General features: G+C 50.2%; 2 protein-coding genes across 11 annotated transcripts in view; one reads left to right on the top strand and one right to left on the bottom strand.

Annotated features, from left to right (window-relative positions):
* On the bottom strand, positions 1–15579 carry TMEM143 (transmembrane protein 143). Of its 3 annotated transcripts, none has more exons than XM_037516883.2 (8): positions 15501–15579; positions 14897–15137; positions 12476–12580; positions 6942–7136; positions 5538–5668; positions 4328–4607; positions 1897–2086; positions 2–1239 (listed from the first exon to the last, which is right to left on the bottom strand). In XM_037516883.2, the coding sequence occupies exons 1-8, from the start codon at positions 15521–15523 to the stop codon at positions 980–982; spliced, it is 1425 nt and encodes a 474-aa protein (XP_037372780.1). In that variant the 5' UTR covers positions 15524–15579; the 3' UTR covers positions 2–979. The 3 variants fall into 3 exon arrangements, with proteins under 3 accessions (XP_037372783.1, XP_037372780.1, XP_037372781.1); XM_037516884.2 differs by lacking the exon at positions 15501–15579 and adding an exon at positions 15291–15304 and having other exon boundaries at positions 3–1239; XM_037516886.2 differs by lacking the exon at positions 12476–12580 and having other exon boundaries at positions 1–1239.
* Positions 14026–23859, top strand: part of SYNGR4 (synaptogyrin 4) — a 12181-nt gene continuing 2347 nt past the window's right edge. For 2 of the 8 annotated variants that reach the window (XR_008552559.1, XM_054697274.1), the window contains exons 1-5: positions 15976–16134; positions 16322–16386; positions 16958–17152; positions 22306–22543; positions 23711–23850. Coding sequence is in view for 7 of the 8 variants with exons in the window: in XM_054697274.1 (XP_054553249.1) it covers positions 16333–16386; positions 16958–17152; positions 22306–22543; positions 23711–23850 (627 nt within the window). In the remaining variant the exon portion in view is untranslated. The other 6 variants (XM_037516887.2, XM_037516889.2, XM_037516891.2 and 3 more) reach the window with 6 other exon arrangements.

The raw sequence follows: 23859 nt of genomic DNA on the forward strand, positions 1-23859 counted from the left end.
TTCCTGAAGTATCGGGTCCTTCCCAACATCCTCTTCTGTGACCCACTGCTACTGTATTTTACCAACTACAAGCCCGGTCCCTAGGACTGTTACAGCTCTCTCTGCCCAGTACCCACCCCATTTCCGGAGACTCAAGAGTCTTCTTTCCAGGACTCAGGTGCCTTCCTTCTCTCCATGCTCTGCAGCTACCCCACTCATTCTGGTATGGTAAGCATGATTTATTTCTTTTGGAGAGAGGACAGGAGAAACTGATAAACTGATAAATATTGCACAGGCCATTGTTGAGGGGAAATGCAGACCGAGGTAGTTTCTTTAGAAAGGGTGAGGGATGTGGGGAGGGAAAGCACCTGAAGTTGTGGGGGCCCCAGTGGAAGTGAGTCTTGGAGTAAGAATGGTCTCTGGCCCACAGCTCTGTGCCTGGCACAAGTCTCCCAACCCCTTTAGCCTGGACAAGCTAGTAAGTGGCTGACCAGATGCCAGCCTGCCTGCCTTACAAGCAGAGGCAATTGATAGAAAGATCAGGTTTCCTTTAGAAATTCTTACTGGTTGCTTCTAGGCAGCAACAACTGGCTGCCCAAGGCTGATGGTGCCCAGCAGCTGTCACTGGCAGTTAGCCAGAGAACAGGGCTAAAAAAACGTCTCATTGGCTGTGGACTGGAGCTCCTCCTTGGTGAATATGATGGGCAGTTCGCCCAGAACAGGCTAAAAAGACAATGATATATAGTCTTGGGAGGGTACAGTTTAGCAACTGTGCCATCCTCAGCCAAACGGGGGTGGGCCTAAGAAATGGACTAGAAGCAGAGCTAATAAGCTGTGATTGGCTGTTAACCGTAAGAGGTGGGCCCAGTAAGTGGAGGCTGCCTTGATTGGCAGATTTAAGACTTACAATGTAACAGGAAGCCATTGCCTGTGACTGGAAAATGGGGAGTGGTAAAGCTTAGCAGCTGTAACTGACAGCTTGTCATGGGGAAGGCGGAGCTTAGTCCCTAACCAGGTGGCTGGGCTGAGCAGCACAGAGGTTTCCATCATGCGTGCTCACTACTGGTGCTGCCTGGGGGAACTGGGAGGTAACTACAGTCAACGGGTCTAGTTTGGGGAAACCTGGAGGTGGGTACATCCCGATGCTGGGGGTCAGGGCTTGCAGGTGGGCCAGGGCCCGAGTTCCGTTGAAGGCCACCTCACAGCCTGACTGCGCCAGAAGCCAATTCTCCACCTCAGACTGGAGCCACCTGGAGGTCTCTGTGGGGGTGGGGGGGAAAAGGAAGGTGTGAAAAGGTGACGTTGGTACTAGGAAGGAAGGCCTGGAGGGCTGGAGGGGACTGGAGGGAGGGTATACTTGAAGCTAGAAGGGGAATAGGACAAGGCCTAAAAGGGGTCTGACTAGATCTCTCATCTAGGGCCAAACTCTCCTGCAGATCCTGTTGCTCAGGTAAGGGTGGGGGCTCTTGCTGGGAAAAGAACAGGAGAGAATAAACAAGAATCACTTGCTGGGAAAATGTGGCCTCATGTACAGGAATGAATTCACAGGGAGTGTGGGGGCCTAAGTAGCCGGGAGGTATACCACAGCAGGAGTCTGATCCAAGACCCTATCTAGCCTGAGGTCAGGAAAGTGAGGTTATCCCAGGGAGGGGCTACACTCATCCAATTCAGAAACGGGGTTGAGGGTCGGGGTCAAGTTGGAAATGGGTAGGCTTTACCAGGGGGAGTGGGGATGCTGTCTCACTAGGGTGGAGCCACTTGGGACTTAGAATGAGTTTGGGTCCTGCAGGGGCAGGGCAGAGACAATCTCCTTGGGTATGGGAACCCACCTCCCACAAGGGGGCGTGGCATATTAAGGGCGGGGCTGTGGCATAGTGGGCAGGGCCATAACTGTAGGGTCCTAGGGTCCAGTCCTACCCTCTGGCAGGTCACTTGCACCCTCGGGCCTCCTAGCCAGGAAGCTGTGTGCCAGCAGCGCCTCCTTGGTATGCTCGTCCTGGGCACGCTGGGCCAGTGCACTGAGCAGTTCCGAGTTGTTGGACGTGCTGCGGTAGTAGAGCATGTGGGCCAACTCCAGCGCCTGCACATTGCGCAGCTGTCCGAACATCTGCAGGCAGAACAGCCCTCACGATGGAACCGCCCTTTCAGCCAGCTCCCTGGCCTACTCCCACACCGCCCAGATCGCTTCTGTTCAGGTCCAAGGAATGGGGCCCGACTATATATATTCTGTTACAATGTAATAGGAAGCCATTGCCTGTGACTGGAAAATGGGGAGTGGTAAAGCTCCCACACACATAGACAGGTCAACAGTTTTTAGCCACTGCTGCACTGATCTGCTCATCTGAGCCATATGTTATGAATTGGTTCAAGGATTTCTAGACCATTGCAGGTGTAGCCGTGGAACTTTTTATGAAACAATGTTCCTTTTTTAAGAAGTTCTTCTCTTTCACCCACTAAATTAATTCATGAACTGGGTTTTAAACTAGGACCTTAAGAACCCAAGAGACTCCGCAGCCCCCCAGAGCCACTGAGAGGTGGGACAAAACCCATCTGGGCTGGGACTCTGCTTGACACCCCTCACCCGCCTCCCTATTTTAGTCTGGCCCTTCACCTCACTCCTCCCTGGTAGCTGCCCTCCCTCCATGCTAACAGTGCTTCTAAGGCTCCCTGCTGCCCTGGGGATAAAGCCCAGGGCCCTTATGTTGGCAATCAAGGACCTTCCCACCCTCTGGGGCTCACTTCTCCAACTTGGGAGAGATCCCACAATGCGCTCACCCAGCCCTTTCTCTACCAGGCCTAATCCTCCCCTTTCAAAGTGTGACCCCTGCTTCTGAGCACCGAATGGCTCCCTGCTGCCAGTCCTTCTCAGCAAGCATTCCCTGGCTATTTTCTGCGGGATTTATTACCAGTCCTCCTAAGAGCCCGTGGGGATGGCTGAAAACAGCTTGAAAAACAATGAACCAGCACAGGAATGATTGGGTACCACGGATGCCTCCAGCCAACCTACACGCCTGGGGCCAGTGCCAACACTGGGGAGAGTCAGTAAAAGGCAGCCCTCCAGGCTGACTCAGCCTTGAGACGGGGCCCACGGCCCCACCAGCAAAACACAAGTGGGGTGTCAGCCCCAGCCACCCCTCCACCACCGATCCTTGAATGGTGAACAACCTGTGCAACTGTATGAAGCGGCCCTGTATTCAGGTGGAGCAGAATAGTTAAAAATATTAGGCCCAGAGTTTCCTCTTCCTTTCATCTAGGCTGGAATCCTAGAAACTGCATTTATAAACTATAAGACAGCATCCTCGGTAAGAGTGACACCCAGGCAGGATGGGGAAACACAGACTCCAATTAGTAATAATAATCATCAGTAATAATAGCTGGTTAGTAATATTCATCCTCACAGCTGCTTCTCCTATATCACCCTTTGTACCGTATGCCAGATTCTGTTCTCAGCCCCGGAGACATATTCATCCATTCATATTTATATCAGTTTTTTTTTTTTTTTTTTCAAAAAACCAACCTTTCTATTAGTTTAGCATATTTTTAAAAAGACAGTACATTTATGGCCTACAAAGAATAACGATTTTAATTTTTCTATCATACTAGTAGCTTCTAGGGGGGAAATTCTTTGTTTCAGTAAGACTGAAAAGCTCCCTAAAAATATGAATTCAGACTTTTTTTCCTATGGAGTTGTTGTGAGGAGAATCTTTTTTTGGGTCCCTCTTCTGGCCTTCCCTGGGTCAAGATCCCCTCTTCCTCACGCCCCCTGCAACCTAGGCACTGCCACACCTGCTCTGCTGGAGACACATACCTGGACAGATACTGTCTGGCACTGCATGTAAAGAATTCATTGAATCCCTGCAAGAGCCCTATGCTGTTGTCCTCCCTGCTTTCCAGACGTGGGAGTTGAGGCACAGAGAGGTTAGGTAGCTCCTTTAACACAGCAGGAAGAAGGTTTGCAGAGCTAGCTTCAAACCCAGGCAGTCTGGTTTGAAAAGCATGTCCTTCCCCACCTCTTGGAGCCGTGAACATTCATTTGTTGAATTCTCAACCAACCCTCCAAGGTGGACTCAATGTTATCCCCACCTTCCAGATGAGATTCTGAAGTGCAGAGAGATCGAGACATTTACCCAAGGTTGTGATGAGTAAATAAGGTAAAGAAGGAGGGGAGAGAAGAGCAGAAAAGGGGAGTGGGGGTAGGGGGAGAGGAAGAGGGAAGAAGGGGACAGGAGGGCATGAAACTGCAGGAAGCGGGCATAATATACGAAATAAATCACAATTACAGAGTGACCTAACTTTTGGCTGAATTCCAAGAAGCAGGGATTGGGAAGGCATGGGGGTGGACTCTTACCTTGGAGGCACGCAGGCCCATGAAGGCAGCAAAGAGCAGCAACAGCAGGGAGGTGGCCATCTTGAGGTCTGACAGCACCACCATGCCCACATTGACGAAAAATATCACACCAGACACGACGAGTGTGAGGTTGAGCAGCGCCCGCTGCAGGGTGGGTGTGCGCACCTTCAGCTCAGGCAGCAGCTGTTCTAGGCCCTCCAAAGGTGTGTCCTTGAAGCTCTTCAGAACCAGGTGCCCCCGCCTTGTTCGAGCTGCCAGCACCACCCGCTTAAAGTATCGCCTGGAGAACACAGAGACGGGGGGGTGAGGGCAGCCTGGACTACCCCAAGAAGCCTCCAATCTCAGGACACAGCCCTGACTCTGTAGTCACACAGTCCTTTCAAGCTACTCAGTGACAGAGAAAGGAAAAAGCAGAAGTAAACTAAGTACCCAACAAGAGGGGATTCGTTAAATAATGCAACCCCCTGTTACTGGACAAATAGGCTGCGTTTGATTTTATATACTTGACAAATGAAGAGCTGAATAAAATTCTTCTGTTCAGCTAACTTTCAAATTCTGCATATGTTTCAGAGTGCCAGAGAGTACTATGGGGCTCTGGAGAGACCAAAAATGAATCAGTCATTGCCTTTGTGGAGCTTAGTGCCCAGGGTGAGAGACAGATCATTGAACACACAGTCTGCAAGTATAAATATCTCCTTGGAGTAGATTCAGGAAGTGGAATTACTGGTTTTGGAGACGTGAGGGCTTTTTTGTTGTTCATTTTGTTTCCTTCTGTTTTTTTGGATTCGTGACTATATTTGACAAAAGTAGTTGATAAAAGGTTGAGTGAGTTATAGGTCCACTGGCCAATTGTGGGAAGATCTGGCTCTCCTGACCCCACCCTGTATTTGCATATCATCTGTTAAAGTTATGATATTCATCAGAACCTGGTTGTGCCGCTCCGCTCTGCCACTAAACTTTCCTCTCTGAGCCTTAATTTTCCTCATTTGGAAAATGGGGAATAGCATCCCTACTTTTTCTCCTTCCCTGGGACTTACAGTACTTACTCTCCCTTGGAAAAAAGTCAGCCTTTGGGTGATGCATCCCTCCCGCTTCCTCAACTGCCCACCCAGGCCCCAGACACCCAAATCCAGACACTGACCTGTCAGTCCCCTTTCGACTCTAACCTTGCTCCCTTCTCGCTGCATCTGGGGAACAAGGGCCACCTCACCTCTCTGCAGGGGGTGACTTGATGAAGAAGCCACGCTTGGAGCCCACGCTGGACTTAAGGGGCATTTGCCCGACTCGCTGGCCCAGAGCCCAGAACTGCATGTAGATATATTGATCCAAATTTATTGTCACCTGCCAATGGGGGACAAAGGAAAAAGAGGCAGCTGAGCATGGGCTGGGGTGTGAATGTGGGATACTGGAATCTGATGCCTCTCCACACAATGATTCTCCTCATCCCTTTCCCAGTGTCTAGGCAGGGCAGTCATGTGCAGCTGTCCATGTTGTATACTGCACAATGGCACATCATCTAAGATGGCACCATTTTATCTTAGTCACCTTTATAACCATAATTTCCTAGAATCTAAGATGCCACTGATTTTTAAGATAGTCCATTACTTTATGAAGTGAAGTAGATAAAAGAAAAATATTGCCCATTAAACTATGTCATACCAAGACTTGGAAGTCACATCCCAATTTCAGAGCTGACAATATATGACTTAAACAAACATTTTAAAATCACCAAAATATGGAAATTTTAAAGATTTTAGTATCTTTATTATAATTTTGTTTTTTTTAAGGATGAGTCTTTTGTGTTATTTTTTTTTTTTAATTTATTTATTTGGGCCTCCCTGGTGGCGCAAGGGGTTTAGCACTGCACTATGAAGCAATCCGCAGCCTCTGGGGTACAAGTTCGATCCTTGGCTGTCCAGGGAGCAACCCACATGACGAGACAGACCTCTCCTGTCTCGCCCGCTGCTCCCCTCAGCAGTATGCTTCAGTAGATCCTCCTGTTCTGTTCCACACTCTGTCTCTGATGAATCCTCTCATCCCCCGCATCTCTGGCCTGTACCCCAGCTCTTGTATGCATAAATAAATAAATCTTTAAAAAAATGGTTTATTTATTTATACATGCAAGAACTGGGGTGTAAGCCAGAGGTGGGGGGGTGAGAGGATTCACCAGAGAGAGTGGGGAGCAGAACAGGTGGATCTACTGAAATACACTGCTGAGGGGAGCAGCAGGGAGACAAGAGAGGCCTGCTGCATCATGTGGGTCAGCTCCCTGGCCAGACGGGGATGGAACTCATGCTGTAGTGGCTGGCAGTGACTTGACAGCTCTGTCTTTAACCCATGGGCCACCAGGGAGGCCCCGAGCCTTTCATATTAATTATTATGATAATTTTCTGGCAGAAAATCTCTAATCCTAGGTATGTCTTATGATACTTTTCCAACAGATGGCAAGAAGTAACCTGAGAGAGAGGTACCTTTTTCTAATTCCCCAAAGGTATGACATGGGCTGGTGCACTGTGCTCAGGACTACAACTCCTAGCAGCCTCTGCCTCCCTAAGCTTCTACTCCTGCCCAAAGGCCTCCTGGGAGTTGGGGTTCTCCTCAGGAAGACTGGTACCTGGACCTCATCCTGAGGGTGGTGGACGGCCAGAGCATAGGCCAGGGCATCCTCAGACAGCGGAGAGAAGTTGGCCTGGGCCAGCAGGGGCTCCAGAGCCTGAAGCACCTCCTGTTCATTGGACAGACGCTGGGGGTCCGTGAGTGATGGCTCATCCAGGGTCTCCCTGTCAGGGTTGATAGGGTCATACAAGGCCTAGGGAGAAAGTGAGAGACAAGGAAGATGGGCTATGCCACAATGGGAGAGATTGTGGGTACACTCAAGGATGAAGAAACTGGTCACACAACCAGAAAGTGTTAGATCAGGAGTCACATATCCACTGCCGTGTGATGACCCTCTCCAGGCCCCTGTGCCCGCAGCTAGCAGGACCACACTCCATATTACAGCCTGAAAAGCCTGCCAGGGCCTCAAACCATAATCCCTCTAGGCAGTCTAACCAGACACCGTAGGTTTTATTCCTTCAGGCACAGGGACTTTGCACACGCTGTTCAGGGACACTCCTTTGTTCCCTCACTATCTCCTACCCTTTCTGCTCTTGTATTCCTACTCTTCCAACTTATTACAGCTCCTTTTTCATTCTCAAAAAGGCTTCCTCCACTCCCTTGCCAGCCTATGTGGTTGGGCAGGGCATGGGCTGCATATAGGTGCCAGATCTAAAAGGCACACTGTAGATGTCATAGACCTGCGTATTTGTGTTCGCCCTTTCTGACAGCATTCAAGGGGGGTTAGCAGTGCTGTCCAATAGAACTTTCTGCAGCAACAGAAAGATCTGTGCCATCCAGTAGGTCACCACTGGCCACCAGTAGCTAGTAAGTTCTTGAAACATGGTGAATATGATGGGGGAGTAGATTTTTTATATTTTACTTAATTCTAATTACTTCAAATTGAAACAAATACATATGGACAGTGACTACCACATTAGACAACGCCAACTAATGTGCACACCAACCCTGGCACAGAGACCAAGCACAGCTTTGCCAGCCAGTTGCACGTGCAGTGCCCTGGTCTTCACTGTCTGAAGGGCCAGCTCACTGAAAGCAGCATGTTATCATGGCCCAGATTCCCTCAATGGAGCCCAGCACAGCACATAGCACTGGGCCTCACATGCACACCTGCTGCAAGAGAGATTGATGTCGTTGGGTCTTCATGGCAATCACTGCTACCATTTTTTATCTTCAAGTATTCCCTTGGGGACCTCAAGCACCATCTGTCCAATGACAACCCCCAGATTTCTGTCTCCAGTCCAGATGACTTCCCTGAGCTCTGGACTCACACAGACAAGATCCTGCTCAGCACCTCCATGTGATTGTCCAGGGGCCTCTCCACACAGGCTCCAACAGGCATTCCCACCAAATCACTGTGTCGTGAACTCAGGCTCAGAAACTCTTCCACCAATCTGCTCCCTGGCCATCTTCCCAGGCTCCTCTCTTCCTCACACTTTCAACCTATGAGCAAATCCTAGTGGTACCAAGTGCAGAAAATAGTCGTGGGCCATATATTCATACATAGTTCCCAGATCCCCAACCACCTAGCAGCCCCATTGCAGTTCCCGTGTCCACCCAGAATTCTGCTTTCTGGATGTGCACAGAGTCACCCATCACTTAACAGCCAGTTCTGAGAAACCATGTCCTCAGGCCATTTAATCATTGTTTGAAATTACAGTGTAATTACACAGCTGGTGATGGTAGAGTCTGTTTCATACCTTGGCTGGAAGGTACAGCCTATGGGGACCACCACAGAAGGCCTGTAACTGACCAGAAGGTTGTTAAACGATACATGATTTACCTAGGATGTGAAGACTACAGACAGAAATCCCCACCTTCTGGATTGCTGCACTGGCCTTGCCGCTGTCTTCCTACTCACATCCTCACTTCAAGTCTGTTCTCCGCATGGCCACCAGAGGGCAGATGTTTTAATCTAAGTCAGCTTTCCTCCTTCCTCTGCTGAGTCCTCTGAGCAGTGAGGTGGCTTCCACCTCACTTAGAGTCAAAGTCCTCCTTGTGTCCCACAAGGTCTTGCAGCAGGATCTAGCCCTGGTCTCCTGCCGCCTTCATCTCTAGTCCTGTCCCCCTCACTCACTTGGCTCTAGCCCCACCAGTCTCTCTGCTGTTCCCCCTACCCGCCACACACACTCCTGCCTCAGGCCCCCAAGGCTCACTCTCAAACTTCTTCAGGTCACTGCTCAAATGTCAGCCACTTAGGGAAAGCTTCCCAGGACTACCCTGCCTAAAATTGCAAATATCACTGCTTTGTTCTTCTCCTAAATTAGGGTTACCAGGGTTAGCACAAAACAAATGACAAGATGCCAAGTTGAATTCAACATTGAGATCAACAATCAATAATTTTTCACTTTAAGTGTGTCCCATGCAACATTTGAAGATTGTATTACATGGGACATAATTAAATAAAATGAAAATTATAGCTTATCTAAAATTCATCTTTAACAGGCTGAAGAAGGTCCTCTAAAAATCTAGATTCCCTCTGAATTGTAGAATACAACCTCCTTTGGAAACAGAGTTTTCTAGGAGGCAATGAAAGTAAGGATACGGATGACTTCATCCTGGGTTCGGGTGGGTCCTCAATCCAATGAGTGTGTCCTTGGAAGAGACAGAAAAGGACACGGAGAGGTGGGTAACATGAAGATGGAGATGGGAGCAAATGTGTCTGCAAACCCAGGAGTAACAGCCAGCAGAGAGGCACAGGATGGTGTCCCCTTAGATCCTTCAGAAGGAACCACTCCTCAGGGGTCCCACATACGAATTTCAGGATTCTGGCCTCGTGAAATGTGAGAATCAATGTCTTGTTTTCAGCCACCCAGGTGGAGGACATTTGTTATGGTGACAGTGAGACATGAACGTACTGGACGCCCCATACTTTGGCTGGCCACCTTACATTGAGTCATTAACAACCCCTAGCATATTTGACTTCTTCAATTTGTTGAGGGTCTCTTTCCCTCGTGAGACCGTAAACCATGAGGCAGACACAGCCATCTGTCATGTTCACCCACGTGTATCCCCAGGACCTGGAGCCACTGGGGGACACAGTAGGTGCTCAATCAGTATCTGTCAAGTGGATTCGATAAGTGAATAAGGGGAATGTGGGTTAGAGAGAGATCACTGGCCAAGGTCAACTGCAAGGGCAGTGAACAATGAAGTCATGCTGACTTTGAACTGGAGCTGTCCTATTTCTTTCCCTGCCCTGAGGTGCTTTCTCAAGTGATTCAGGTTCTCAGCCAATGGTCATCCAGTGTGTCTTTGCCACCTCTGCTGCTTCCACCCTGCCCCTTTCAGCAACTTGGTTTCAAATCCCTTGCCTCTGTAGGAATATGTATATGCATTTTCCCCCTATATATCTTTTCTATGTTTATACGTATTTAAATATTTATAAGAAAACAAATTTTAAATAGTTTAAAAGAAAAAAAAAACAAGTTCTGCCTCTAGAGGCCACAGGAGCTCCAAGTAAGAGTCTAGAGGCAGGCAGGTCATGATGGGTAGGAAACTACATCTCAGGCAGTCAGGAATCTTGATGGCAGCTGGTTCTCAGTGCTAAAGGCAGGATTGCTGAGCCTGATAAGGAACAAGTACTCAGCCATGAGGGGCTGGGGAGCCCACAAAGCAAAACGGGGGACCTTTTGTGTATGGGGAAAGGGTCAACTCAGCAGGTCTGGGCTATGCAAATTCCACACATTCCAAAGGCCTGGCCCTTACTGCCTCCTGGGAGGAACCTGTCAAGCCCTTGGAAAGTCCTGTCTGATAACCTATGCTAACAATGTGCTTTATGGTGGGCCTCGGTGTCAACTTGACCTCTGAAAGGGCTGAGTAACCAATAAAAACTTGGAACACCAAGTCTTTGGTGACTACCAAAAGCTTACACCTGTTCTGTTCTGATCCTGGTTTCATCTGCCTATTTCCTCTAATTTTATTTTATTTTTTAAAGATTCATTTTTATTTATTTATGCATACAAGATTTGGGTGTAGACCAGAGGTGTGTGGGGAGGTGAGAGGTTTTACCAGAGACAGAGTGTGGAGAATAACAGGTGGATCTACTGAAATACACTGCTGAGGAGCAGTGGGCAAAACAGGAGAGATCTGCTGTGCCATGTGGGTCAGCTCCCTGGGTGGGGATCAAACTTGTGCCACGGTGGCTGGTGATAGCTTGATAGTGCTGAGACTTTAACCCCTGTGCTACTGAGAGGCCCCCTTTCCTCTAATTTTAGTCACTAACGTTTTGCTGTGTAAATGATTACTGGGAGCAGAACAGCTTCCCTGAGCTCTGAGGTCCTCTAGAAAAATCACTGAATTTGGGGACCCCCAATACTAGCAGGATCCTGAAAAGAGAAGGACCCTGAGGATTTTCCTTCCTGACACCACATTCCCCTAGAGCTCCACCATCCTCTCTGGCCACATCTTGTCTTGTCTGTGCCCTTCATCGGTACCAGTTTCCCTTCTTGATCTCCACGCTGGCCTTCCCCAGGGCTTAATCCAGAGCCACCTCTCCTCTCTGTCTATGTTAATCCCCATAGTGGTCTCATTTAGTGTCATCCTGATCCTCCCAAGGGTTGTTTCTCAATCCAGGGCCCTCCCTTGACCTCCAGACCCCACATTGTGTCAACCAGGCTGGCTAACAGGCAGCTCAAATTCCTAAGTCCAAAACTGAGCTCTCAATCTTCCCTGCAAATCTGGCTCCCGCCTCCGCCCCATCTTCTGATCTCAGTAAAAGGTAGCGCCATCCTTCCGGAGGAGCAGGTCAGAACAGCCAGAGGCAACCCCTGCCTCCCCTCTCTCCCTCATCACTGTGCCCACACAGCCAAATGCTCATGCCTGCCAACTGTGACCAGCATCTGACCACTTCTCACCACTTCCACTGCCATTGCTCTTCTGGGAGCTGCCATTCTCTCTCACCATGACAAACATAACCAACTCTTGGATGAGTTTTCTGGCCTGCACAACAGTCAGAGGATTCTAGTAACTCTGAAATCAACTCCATAGACTTCCTCTGCTCAGAGCCCTCTTGGGCTCCCAGCTTACTCAAGAGTCAGAAACAAAGTCTTTACCACAGCCCACAAGGTCAGGCCCAATTTGCTCCCTTCCCTTCCTGCTTTCATCTCCTACCCTCTCTCCCTCCCTCACTCCCTTCCAGCCACAGTAGTGGCTTTGCTGTTCCTCCAACACTCTAGGCCCACTCTTACCACAGGACCTTTGCATTTGCTTTCCCCTCGACTTTGTATCAGTCTGAACTCATCTATCACCTTGATATGAAAGCTTTCCCTGACCATCCTAACACAGGCCCACACTCTGCCTCACTCTTTTTCAGAGCACTTGCCACTCATCATTCTAGGGTATCATCTTTTGTATGTATTGATTGATTTATCATCCCCCCCCGTACTGGAATATCACCTCCATGAGTGTGTAGCTTTCTCTGTTCTAGTTACTGTTTAGACCAGAGTCAGGCTCCAAACAGGTGCTCGGAGAATTTTTGCAGAATGAATGGGTAATCAAACAAGCACCATAGGACCAGAAGGGCTCCATCCTCACCTGCAGTCGGGCCAGGATGTGGTGGTAGTGAAACAAGGTGCAGAAGTCCACATGGGCTGAGAACTCCTCCAGAGTAGCCTTCTGCGCAGGACTGGAATGGAATTCCTGTTAATTCAGGAAGCAACACTACTCTTTAGGCATCTTTCCCCTTCCCGTACGTAGGGAAGTGGGGAGGGAGAGGATTCTTTCCCTAACAGCCCATACACACAATCAGAATCGGGGTTTTAATTTTTTTTTTTTTTTTTGGCTTGGAAGATTTAAAAAAAAACAGAATAAAATGAAAAATTTAAAAATTTTAAACTATTAAAAAAGCAAACAATGAAAGAGAAAAAGAGAGAAAAAACAGATAAGAACAAAGAATATTTTAATTGCAAAGAAGTAAGCAATGAAAGACCAAAAAATTAGAAAGGAAAAAAGAAGACAGAGAAAAGATAAAAGAAGGAAAAAACCCAAAGAATAAAGTAAAAAAAAAAATTTAAACCACCAGTGGAAAGTAGAATAAGCAAATAAATGAAAGGCCAAAACAAAGAAAAAAATAGAATGAATAAAGATAAAGAAAAAAAAACAGATAAACAAGGGAAAGAAAAAAAGTTCTTGCTTGGTTTAGGAGGAGGTCAAGCTGAACCAATTTTACTGACCAAGAATCTGAGGTCACCTGGAAGACTGAAAATCATATGGTTTAAATAGCATCCCCTAGGGCCTCCCCGGTGGCGCAGCGGTTGAGCGCTGGGTTGCGAAGCTGCCCGCGGCCTCTGCGGTGCAGGTTCGATCCCCAGCTGCTCCCCGGCCACCACAGGAGGGTCCCACATGGCACGCAGACCTCTCCTGCCGCCCGCTGCTCCCCTCAGCAGTGTGCTTCGGTCCCTCTGCCTGCTCTGCTCTCCGCTCTGGCTCTGGTGAATTCTCTCACCCTCCCGCGCGTCTGACTGTACCCAGTGCTTGTATAAATAAATGAATGAATAAATAAATAAATTAAAAAAAAATAAATAAATAAATAAATAGCATCCCCTAAATCTCAATTCCACCCCAATCTAAGGATTCCCACATGATGCTTTCCATAACATTGCTGTTTTGTTTTCCCAGTAGCACCCATCATGTTATGAGATTGTCCTCATCTGCACCTGAGTCCTGGTCAGGCCCCACTGTAACAGAAGCTTCCTGAGAGCAGGGACCTGGTTGCTATCATTGTTTTATCCATGGTCCAGCACAGTACCAGGGACCCTCGCATCTTTTGGGGATGTAATTTAAAAAGAAAGAAAGAGGTGCTGAGACAGCTAAAGGCTCAAGTTCCTGCTCTGACACTTACTCGCCAACCTCCACACAATGCTTATTGTGTGCCAGGCACTGTTGGCCTGCATCATACTATCCTCCAGAGCAGGCAAGGGGGTGGATAGAGTTCTTTCTCTCATTTTTCAAAGGGGGAAATGGCCTCAGGAAAGCTACTTGCTGAGTGTCTGTTCAAAGAGAAGCTAAGACTCCGAGGCACACACATTGAAGGGCTTCTTTCGTCCTCCCATCTCAGTGCCTGAGCCTGGCTCCTTACTAGCACACAGGACCACACCTTCTTTCTCAGAAACTGAAGGTGAGAATTTTTGTCATTATGTGTGTCCCTATACAGGTGTCACTTAAGTATGTGTGTAAGTATAAAGTCCAGTCCAAGACTTAGTACATGAATAATAATTGTTACATGAATACATGATAATTCTCAATGACAAGGATGATAATGATGCTGATAGTGAGGTAAGAGTTCAAGTACAGAAACAGGACCAGGAGCAGGGTGAGGTGAATGAGGTGTCTAAGGATGCAAAATTTAGGGGTCTCTCAGGGTCAAGTAAGTGCCTAATCACCTCACCCTCGTCCCCACCTGCTATGTAGTCAGGTTGCTTGGGTTCAGATCTGGAGCATGATGTCATGATCTTGGATCTATCACTTCCCTGCTCCTGATTCTAGAGAATTCGTTTGTATAATGGGGATGGTGGTGATATGTCTCTTACTGGGTTGTTCTGATGATTCAACAATACATGGGAAATGCACAATAGCACAATACCACGTAGTAAGAGCTCAGTCTGATAACAATTATGATTATACATTCCTAATAATCATTAGGTAGAAGCAATAGTAGTGATGAAGATGAGTGTTAAACCCACTTGCAGAAGGTAAAACCATGCTCCAGCGACTGCCTGTTCAAACCTCCCTCCTCTAGAGCAATCTAGAGTAGGGATCTATGGTGCGTTGGGATCTATGGTGCGTTCGCATCTCAGCGCTCTTCCCTTAGAATACAAATTCACTCTACGCCCCGTGGGAATGAGAATTGGAACTACAACTCCCAAGAGGCGCCCCCGATAGCGTATAGGGTCCTGCCACCGCGAAGCCTGCCGGGAATTGTAGTCCCCAGGCTTTGGCTCCCTGGACTGCGGGTACCTGTATCAGTAGGCGGAGCAGCTGCTCCTTGGAGAATGGGATGAATCTTTCGCGGTACTGATGGGCCCAGTCGCGGGGCTCCGTGGGGTTCCACATCTTGCGGTACTCCCCAATCTTGGTCGCCAGCGACGACAGCGCCCGGGGGGGCCTGAGGGGCGCTGGCAGCAGGGGCCATGCTCGGACCCTGGATCCCCAGACCCCCCGGGTCACATGCAGCATGGCTAGATCCTTTCCCCGGAGCCTAGACGAGGGAAACGGGCAAGGTGCAAAGGTCACCTGGGGGGAAAGCGCCCTTTCCACTTCCACGTTCAACCTCCAGGGGCCGTCCCGATCCCAGGCAGGGCGCAGAGCCCTTCCGCCCACCTCTTAGCCCCCCTTGCCAGTCTCCTCCTACACTGCTCAGTTGGCCGGAGTCCCAGACACGGGTCAGAGGTCTTAGGTCCTGGGGCGTTTTGCGGGCCTAGTGACGCTGTGATAGTACAACTAGCCTCTGCGTAATCTAGGCGCCGAGGTGGGTTTTAGGAGCAGAGGAGATGTCGGAAAGGCTACACTGGGGGTGCGGAGCGCCCTCCCGGTTCATGCAATCCTTCGCCCGCTCCCTCACCTTAGCCAACGCTCGACTGTCATTGAGCCTCCTGCGCATGTGCAGAAAGGGGCGGCTTGGGCCCCTGAGGTTGGGCTTCAGGCAGCAATAACACGCATGCGCAGCTGCGTAACTGTGCTCTATCTCCGTATATACACTGGCTCATCAACTGCGCATGCGCATTCTACGTGCCTTGCTCCACCGCAAACCTATTTGGCGCATGCGCTACAAAAGGGTCGTCTTATCCTCCTGCTTCAAAGAGAGGGGGGCGGGCGCGAGACTCCTGGAATGAGGGCCAGGGGGCAGGGCAGGAGACCGCTCCCTCGCGCAACCGGCCAACGGCGGGCGGCCCAACGTCCGCTGAGACCACGCCCCCGTTCGTGTCCGCTCCTGAGTAGGCGGGAAAAGAAAGGGGGCGGGACTTGGGAATAGCCAATCAGCTGTGACGGAGTGAAAAGGCGGGAAAAAGCGGAACCAAAAGAAGGCTGAGGTGGTGCCAGGGACCAGGAGGGGAGGGTGGGCGAGAGGAAGAGCGCTCCTACAGGGGACGCAAACAGGGCCTCCAGAGTAGGGGTGACTGTGTCAGGCAGTGTCACCTCGAAGCCCTGCCACCTCCATTCCACGTCTTTAAACGGAAGACCCCAATTCTAAGAAGGTAGCTTAGTGGGGGAGGGGCATGGCCTCCTAATTCTGAGGGGATGGCCTAGTTCTGAGTCCATGTTACCCACCACATCAGAGGTCCAGTCTCCCAACTGGAGGAAATATGCTTGAGTTTGTGAAGCTGCCCCTGAATTCTAAAGGCAGGGAGGGGTTATTCTAAGGAAATAACTCCATATTCCTAGGACAGCCTAAAATGGACCTTGAGATGCCTGAGTTCTCCATGATGGCTGCTGTAAGCGCCAAACCTGTAAGGGGTTCCTCTGGTTCAGACCTCACCGGGCCTCTCATCTCCATGCCATTTCCCCTATGCCCTGGAAATTGTGTCCTCTCAGAACACAGTCCTGATGGGCCCTCTGGCTCCTGTCTGAGGGATATGACTCCCAAATATCCCAGCCCTCTCCCCATCCCTTCTTGCTGGAATGGGATCTCCTCACCCTACACCTCCAACTCAGGGACCGTGATAACCCCCTCACCCTACAGCCTTTTCACTTAGCAGTCCTGACTCCCTGGACTTCCAGCAGCCCCTTCACCCATACCCTCTACTCTAGGATGCCGTGTACCCCTACATTTGGAAATCTCAGGAGCCCCATTCCCTGCACCCCAATTCAAAGCATCCTCAATAACTCTCTCACCCTGCACCTTAAGCTCTGGGACCCCCAGCATCCTCCACACTCCATAGCCCAATTCCTGACAACCCCGGAAAACCCCTTACCCACACAACTTCCTGGGACCTCCTAGCACCCTTTCACCCATGCCCCTACTCCTGGTAGCCCCTTTACCCAGCACCCCAGACCCTAACAGCCCGCCTCGTCTTGCAGCAGCTGAGCTCCAGGGTGGGCGTGGAGAACCCCGGACAGCAGCAGACAGCACCCAGCCTCCCTGTCCCCACCTCTCCAGGCCTCAGAAGCAGAGCAGCCACCATGCACATCCCTGAAAGCCTCCAGGACCTGGCTGACAGTGAAGCGGTGCGGTTTCTGAAGAGACCAAAGACAATTGCTCGGATCTTTGCAGGGGTGAGACCCCTCTGTGATCTGATGGCCCCCTGGGTGACTGGACATAGGCGTTCTCAGCCCCCAGACACAGTGCAGAGGGAGCAGGGTGGGGATGGGGAGATGGAAGGGTCAGATAGGGAAGGCCAAGTCACCTTTACTGAGCACCTAAGTCCAGGCCCTGCACTAATCTGCACAACAATGAACTCATAGAAAGAAAGAAATCCTTCCAAGGTGGTGCCATGAGCTCCATTTTTGAGATAAGAAATCTGAGGATCAGAGAAAGAGAAGTGTCTCTTTTTCCCTCCCAATCTTCCCTCTTCCCCTTCCCACCCCAAGAAAGAAGTCTTAAATCTGTGCTATCCAACAGGGTAGCCAGCAGCCCATGTGTCTTGCTTCATTTAAACGAAATAGGAAATATTCTGTTCCTTGGTCTCAGTGGCCATGGAGCTGGTGGTTCTCATATTGGATAGCTAGAACGTTCCATCATGGCAGAAGATTCCACTAAGCTGCAGTGGCTAGGGCTATACATTAATGGGGACAATCCACATTCAAATAGAAGGGTGTGAGATGCTGGAGCCCATTTGTTTTCCACCTCCTAAACAAGGGGCAAAGAGAGCAGGAGGGGCTGGGCCTCCAGGAAGAAAGAGGGGCAGAGATTATGTGACAGATCTACAATGCCAGGTGCTGGGTGGTTGCTCTGTGCCAAGCACTATGCAAGTGAGGGCTTTCTGCACGTTCATTCCATGCCTTTGTTACATACATTCACTGCATGTCTTCGTTACATGCATTTGTATCCTGCCTTCATAATATGCATGTGCTTCCCTGCCTCTGTTACTCACCTTGGTTACATACCTTCGTTACCACATTCCTGACTAGTCAAGACATCTGGCATCAAATCCTCAGCCCAGAATTTACTGTGTGACCTCAGGCCAATCACTGCCCCTCTCTGATGAACCTTACTACATAAAGAGTTAAACCTGAGACTCTGTTCCGCCTGCATGGCTCTCCTCTGATGGAGTTGGAAACCGGGATCTGGGGAGATGATGAATTTTGATGAAGCCCAAGATCATGGCAATGGGGAGGGGTAACTTGGATGGAACCCAGGGCCTCCCCATTCATTCCTAATCCAGTGTGTCTCCTCTCCCCCACTGCTGGAAACTGTGGTCAGAGAGGAATCAGACAGGCCTGACCCAGAATCCTGGCTTAGCCACAGGCTGACCTTGTAGGGTGACACACTCCCCCATTTGCTGGGGCCAGTCTTGGCATGACTAGCTGCAGCAGCGCCTCTCATTCTCAAGTGTCCCTTTTGGTTAACTAACGTGCAAGGTCACCCATTGTCCATGTGACCTTGAGCAAGTAATGTAACCTTTCACACCTCCCAGGTGTGAAAAGAAGATACTCAAGCCCTGCTCATAGGAAGGACTTGTGAAAATGAAACAAATCAATGCCTAGAAACTGAGCAGTTCCTGCAAATAGTCATCTTTCCTGAAACACCCAAATTATTATTATTAGGACAGCATAGTGGTGGGGACCTGTGTCCAAGGCGGCTCTCTCCCAGGGGAAGAGGGGAATTATCAATTCCAGGTCTCAGTCTCCAGTCCCTGCCTCATGTCAGCTCTTCTCACTTACCACGACCTACCTGGAGCTGGGAATCTGTGACCGTGTTTGACCCAAGGGGAAACTGAGGCTTCCAGAGGTTGAGTGATTTACCCAGCTGGCAACTGAGTCAAAATGGGGATCCACCCTCCCACCCCCAAGCCTGGCAAGGAAAGGCAGGTGGCCAGGGAGTGGAGGCCCAGCTGTTGTGGCCTGGTGTGGGGAAGGAGGAGGGCAGGGCCGCCAGCCGTCTTGGTCACGGACTTTGCCTGCTACCTCTATCCTCCTTCCTGCCTGCCCACTCTCCCCTCCTCCCCCCTGGCCTGGCTCCTCCCTAGGGTGTCTCTGGGCAGCTGGTGCTCTTGTCCTTCTTGCTGCCATTTGCCAGCTGGTGCCTTAACTGATGAATCTTTGCTCCCTCCCTGGGGACAGGCCAGGAAGGGTGTGGAAGGAGGTTGGACTTGGCTTCCCAGGGCCAGAGTCCCTCCTACCCAGCTGAGCGCCCTCCCTCCCCCTTCTCCACCGCAACCAAAGGATTTTAGGGTCAATGGACAGATGGGAGCACAGGCATTTGGAAGTCAGGAGGCCTGAACTCCACTCCCCCTTCCCCACTGACTAACCTTGACAGGACACATCCCCTCTCTGGGCAGATCACAAGATCTCCCTAGATCCAGCCCCCTTCCATCCCACCTCCCATGCCTCCTCTTTCACAGCCTAGACACAGACTGGGAAACTGAGGCTCCAGGCGGTGAGCGAGTTGCCCTGGGCCACCCAGCTGGTGAAGTCAGAGGCTCTGGCTCTTTCCACTCCTCCCTAATGGCTTCGATTTATCACCTGTGAAACAAATGACTGAGGAACATCCACCATGTGGGGCTGGTGTGAAGCTTCAGGCAGGTGGTGCAAGTCAGGGAACAGGGACTCAAAAATGATCGATGGGCCGTCCCATCCTTGACCAGGCACTGCCCAGACACTGCCCTTCTGTGGACTCAGTTCTTCCACTCCTAGTGGGGAACAGATGTGAATCCACCTGGTCGTCATTGTGACCACTTGTCATCGTCTTTCAGAGAAGGCAATTAAGGCCAACGAGAGAGGAGATGGCCAGAAGCAGAGGGGTTTGGGGGCCAGTACTTTGTCTTTCCCTACCCCACACTGAAGGGCAGAACAAGAGCAAAGAAGGGACCCAAAATCAGTCAGGTTTTCAGCACACACTGGCTGGAGTTCAATCCAGTGCTTGACCCTGAGGACAGAGAATCCCATGTGGAGCCTGTCTAGGAGCAGACTCAATGAATTCCCTTCCCCTCACCTCCTTCCCTGATCCCTGTCTCTGTCTCCAGCACCACCAGAGCCAATCAATCACCAAGTTCACTTTTACATCCTGATTATCACTGAATTCACCTCAGCTCTCATCTCCAGGTTTCTAGCCTGGGTCTTCCCACCAATCTCCTCTCTGATCTGTTGGCCTTGCCAAGCCACCATGACCTTAAAGATCTCTCCACCTCCCAGAACTGGTCGTCCAGCCTCAGAAGCCATCATACATAAAATTAAATCCAAGTTAGAAATTTCATTTTCTACAGCTCCCAAGTCTAGGCCTGTGAGTCTGGGGTTCAAGGCCTGTCAGGCTCTGGTCCTGGCCCACCCTAGTCTTATCTCACATCAAGTCCCCTAAAGAGATTCCTCCATTCCCTATGGGAGCTCCATCCTGCAGCATCTGGCTTTTGCACATGCAGCTCCTCATCCCCCCGTCACCCCCCTCCCCCAACCAGCACACACACCTGCCATGCCCATCTCCCTCTGCCAAAAAATTCATTCTTTACAGAGCATTCAAATCTCTCCTGTGACTAAATTCAGCCCCATGAATTCCACTCAAGCCTTGTCTCTCTCCTGGACCCCAGGTCCCAGCCTCCTCCCTCCCTATTGCCCCCTTCCCAATCCATCTCCATGTACCCCAAAGTGACCCTGCCCCTCCCCTGCTCACAGATCCTTTGTGGTTCCCTATTATCCTCCAGACGATATCCCTATTCCTTAGCCTTTCTCACCCTACAACATTCCTCACAAGTGGCACCTTCTCCAGAAAGTCTTCCTGGACCAACTACCAGCCATGCCATGTACACCCAGTTCCTTCCACATCAGGTGTGGACCTTGCCACGCCACGCTGTACTTGCCTGGGACAGATAATTGGGCCTGGAAATCCTTACTAGGTTGCATTGATTAGAACCCCTCAAGGTGTCTGGTCCAGTTCAAGGCAATACAGTAGCGGGTAAAGGCCAACTCAGGAGCTGGATCGTTTCGGTTCATATCCGGGCACTGCCATTTTCTAACAATCTGACTTTGGACAATTTCTTGTCCACTCTGTGTCTCCATTCCATTAGGGAATAACATTCAGTGCCCACTTCCTAGGGAGTCTGTAAGAATGACACAAGCAGGCTAGTGCTTGTGGAGAATTTCAATACTGTGTAATATAAACACTGTAGAAGACCAGCTGAGATGCAGACAATTGTACCACAGTGCACTGTGTGCAGCATTGACAGACAAGAACGGGGCTACCATATCTGTGATGTTGTATTTGTTTGAGGGGAAAGATAATTCCAGGTACACACACGAAAAGCAAAATGGTAGGTAATATTTTTAGGTGCTGAGTGTTAATTATATTCCTCTCTGTACTTTTCTGTGTCTTTAGAAGATTTCACAAATTTATAAATATTTTTTATCGACGTGACATTAGTTTACAACACCCTATAGGTTCCAGGAGTACATTTTCTCACTATGCCCACCAACAAATGATCAGTCACTACCCATCACCAACCAATCTGTCCATTCCCTCCCCACTTCTTTCCCCTCCATTAACTTCCCATTCTATTGTCAATATCTAAGGCTTTGTTTTTAGTTTTGTTCTCTTTCTATTCCATAAATGAGTGAAATCTTCCAGTATTAGTCTTTTCCCCAATTTATTTTACTGAGCCTATCCCTTCCAGATCCATTCCTGGTGTTGCAAATGGCAAGATTTAATCCTTTTTTCATGGCTGAATAGTACTCTATTGTGTGTCTCTACCACATCCAAACATCAATCATGGAGCTTCACAAATTTATTTGAAAAAGTGAATAGGAATTACCCCGAGCTGGGTGGGAGAAGGAAGAGTTGCAGGCAGCGGGAAGAACTTGGAGGTGGAGAGAATAATCCTGATGGCAAATACTGACTGAGCTCTTCATGGGGCCCTGTGCCAAGTATTTGGCACCTGGCTTTGGTGCCCAGTACCAGTTTGGGGTAACTGAAGGAGAGTGTAGGTGAGTTAGGGAGGAGTGAAATGAGGCACCAAGAGAGCTAGAATGGACAGGGTGTAGAAAGACCCCTCTGGGGCCCTGTGGGTAACAGGCTGAGGGTCCTGATTGGAGGACCCAGCAAGAGAGAACCAGGACCAAGAAGCATGGCAGGAGGAATGGAGCTTAGCAGTGCTGAGAACAGGGCCCAATGGACACAAGGCAGGGTCTGCTGTCTCCCCACAGGATCTGGGGGTCTGAACAGGTTTAGGAGTTGCTGAGCTCTACTCTGGGCCCTGGAAACCCCCCTTCCGTCCACACAGGTCTTCTCCCTCGTCGTATTCTCCTCCCTGCTGACGGATGGCTACCAGAACAAGGCTGACTCCTCGAAACTGCACTGTGTGCTCAACAGCCACACCCCGGCCTGCAGCTTTGCAGTGGGAGCTGGCCTCCTGGCCTTCCTCACCAGCCTGCTCTTCCTGCTTCTGGATGCCCAGGAGGCCCGCATTGCCAACACCCGCTTCAAGACAGCCTTCCAGCTCCTGGACTTCATCCTGGCTGGTGAGCCCTGGGGACCAGCCCCAGAGCTGTCCCTGGCCCCCCAGAGCCTCTTCACCCAACCAGCTGGCCTCTGACCTTGCTCCCCTGTTGCAGCTTTTTTGCACCTGCTCTTTCCTCCTGAGGAATTATCCTCCTTTAGACTCAGGGTAAAGGTCACCTCTTCACCCTCAGGCTATTCCAGAAGCCTCCCCTTCTATCCAGCTTTGGGCTCATAGCCACGTCTTTTTCACATAACTTTTCTTGAAAAGTCACCCAGTGGCAGGAGTAGAGTCAGACAGAAATGAGTTCCCATCTCCTCTTGGTGCCTCCTCTCTTGTCTGGGGGCCTGAGTGTTTCTCCCCCCTGGGGTAAGCTGCGGGGGGGGGGGAAAGTGGGGATGTAAACCCCCCCTACACACACATAAGGGTTTTCTGAGGATAAAATGAGAGCAAGACACCTGTAGTGATTGAGGTTGACCTTTCCTGGGTGCGTCCCAAGGCTCAAAGTCAAGCTTGGAGTCCAGGGCACCAGGTGCCTCTCTCATTTATTCCTCAGAACTAGCCTGTGGAGGCAAATCTTGTTCATATACCCATTTCACAGAGGAGGAAACTGAGGAATGAGTTGTTTATGTAATTGGGCACATAGCTACTGAGTGGCAGGTCCAGGCTTCTAAGCAAGGTCAGTCAGCCAAGCACCCTAGCTTAAGGGAGCCTGGCACACAGTAAGTGTTAAATATGTGGGTGTTCCTTGTCCTCGGGGCTCCAGACTCCTTCTTCCCAGTCTGGCTGATCTCTACTCTTCCCCTACCTCTCCCTCCTCCACCCAGGCCGGTCCCAGCATCTCAGGGCCCTTAAAGGTCAGCAGTTGCAGAACCATCCCAGAGAACGTTCTTTGAGGGTGGAGATATCCTGCATCTGCACTCCCAACTCAGGAGTCATCAGCTACATGTGGCTACCAAGAACTTCAGATGTGACCAGTGCAACCAAGGGGCTGCACTGTCTTAAATTTTATTTGAATTGATGGAGATGTACATAGCCAGGGGTGGCCAGCGGCCTCTCTGTGCACAGGGCTGCTCCACCCCAGAACATGAGTGTTCCTGAGGGCTGGGAGTAAGAGGCCAATCGAGACCCCAGATGCCTTTCCTGAGCCAATTCTTCCCCTACCCCTCTTCTCTCCATGACCCCACAGTCCTCTGGACAGGCATCTGGTTCGTGGGTTTCTGCTTCATGGCCAACCAGTGGCAGCATTCGCCCCCCAAAGAGTTCCTCCTGGGGAGCAGCAGCGCCAGGGCGGCCATCGCCTTCGCCTTCTTCTCCATCCTTGTCTGGGTGAGGAGA

Source organism: Talpa occidentalis, unplaced genomic scaffold (assembly GCF_014898055.3).
Source record: "Talpa occidentalis isolate TD23 unplaced genomic scaffold, MPIMG_talOcc4v2.1 talOcc4.17, whole genome shotgun sequence".
Lineage (NCBI taxonomy): Eukaryota > Metazoa > Chordata > Mammalia > Eulipotyphla > Talpidae > Talpa > Talpa occidentalis.

Bases quoted from the DNA above. Each gene is read 5' to 3' on its own strand.
- TMEM143 (XM_037516883.2), bottom strand. From the start codon at position 15,523: ATGACAGTCGAGCGTTGGCTAAG. The intron at 7,137-12,475 runs GTGAGGATGGAG...CTTTCTCCCTAG, and splicing joins ACATCCTGGCCCGACTGCAG to GCCTTGTATGACCCTATCAA. The intron at 5,669-6,941 runs GTACCAGTCTTC...CCCCATTGGCAG, and splicing joins ACCCTCAGGATGAGGTCCAG to GTGACAATAAATTTGGATCA.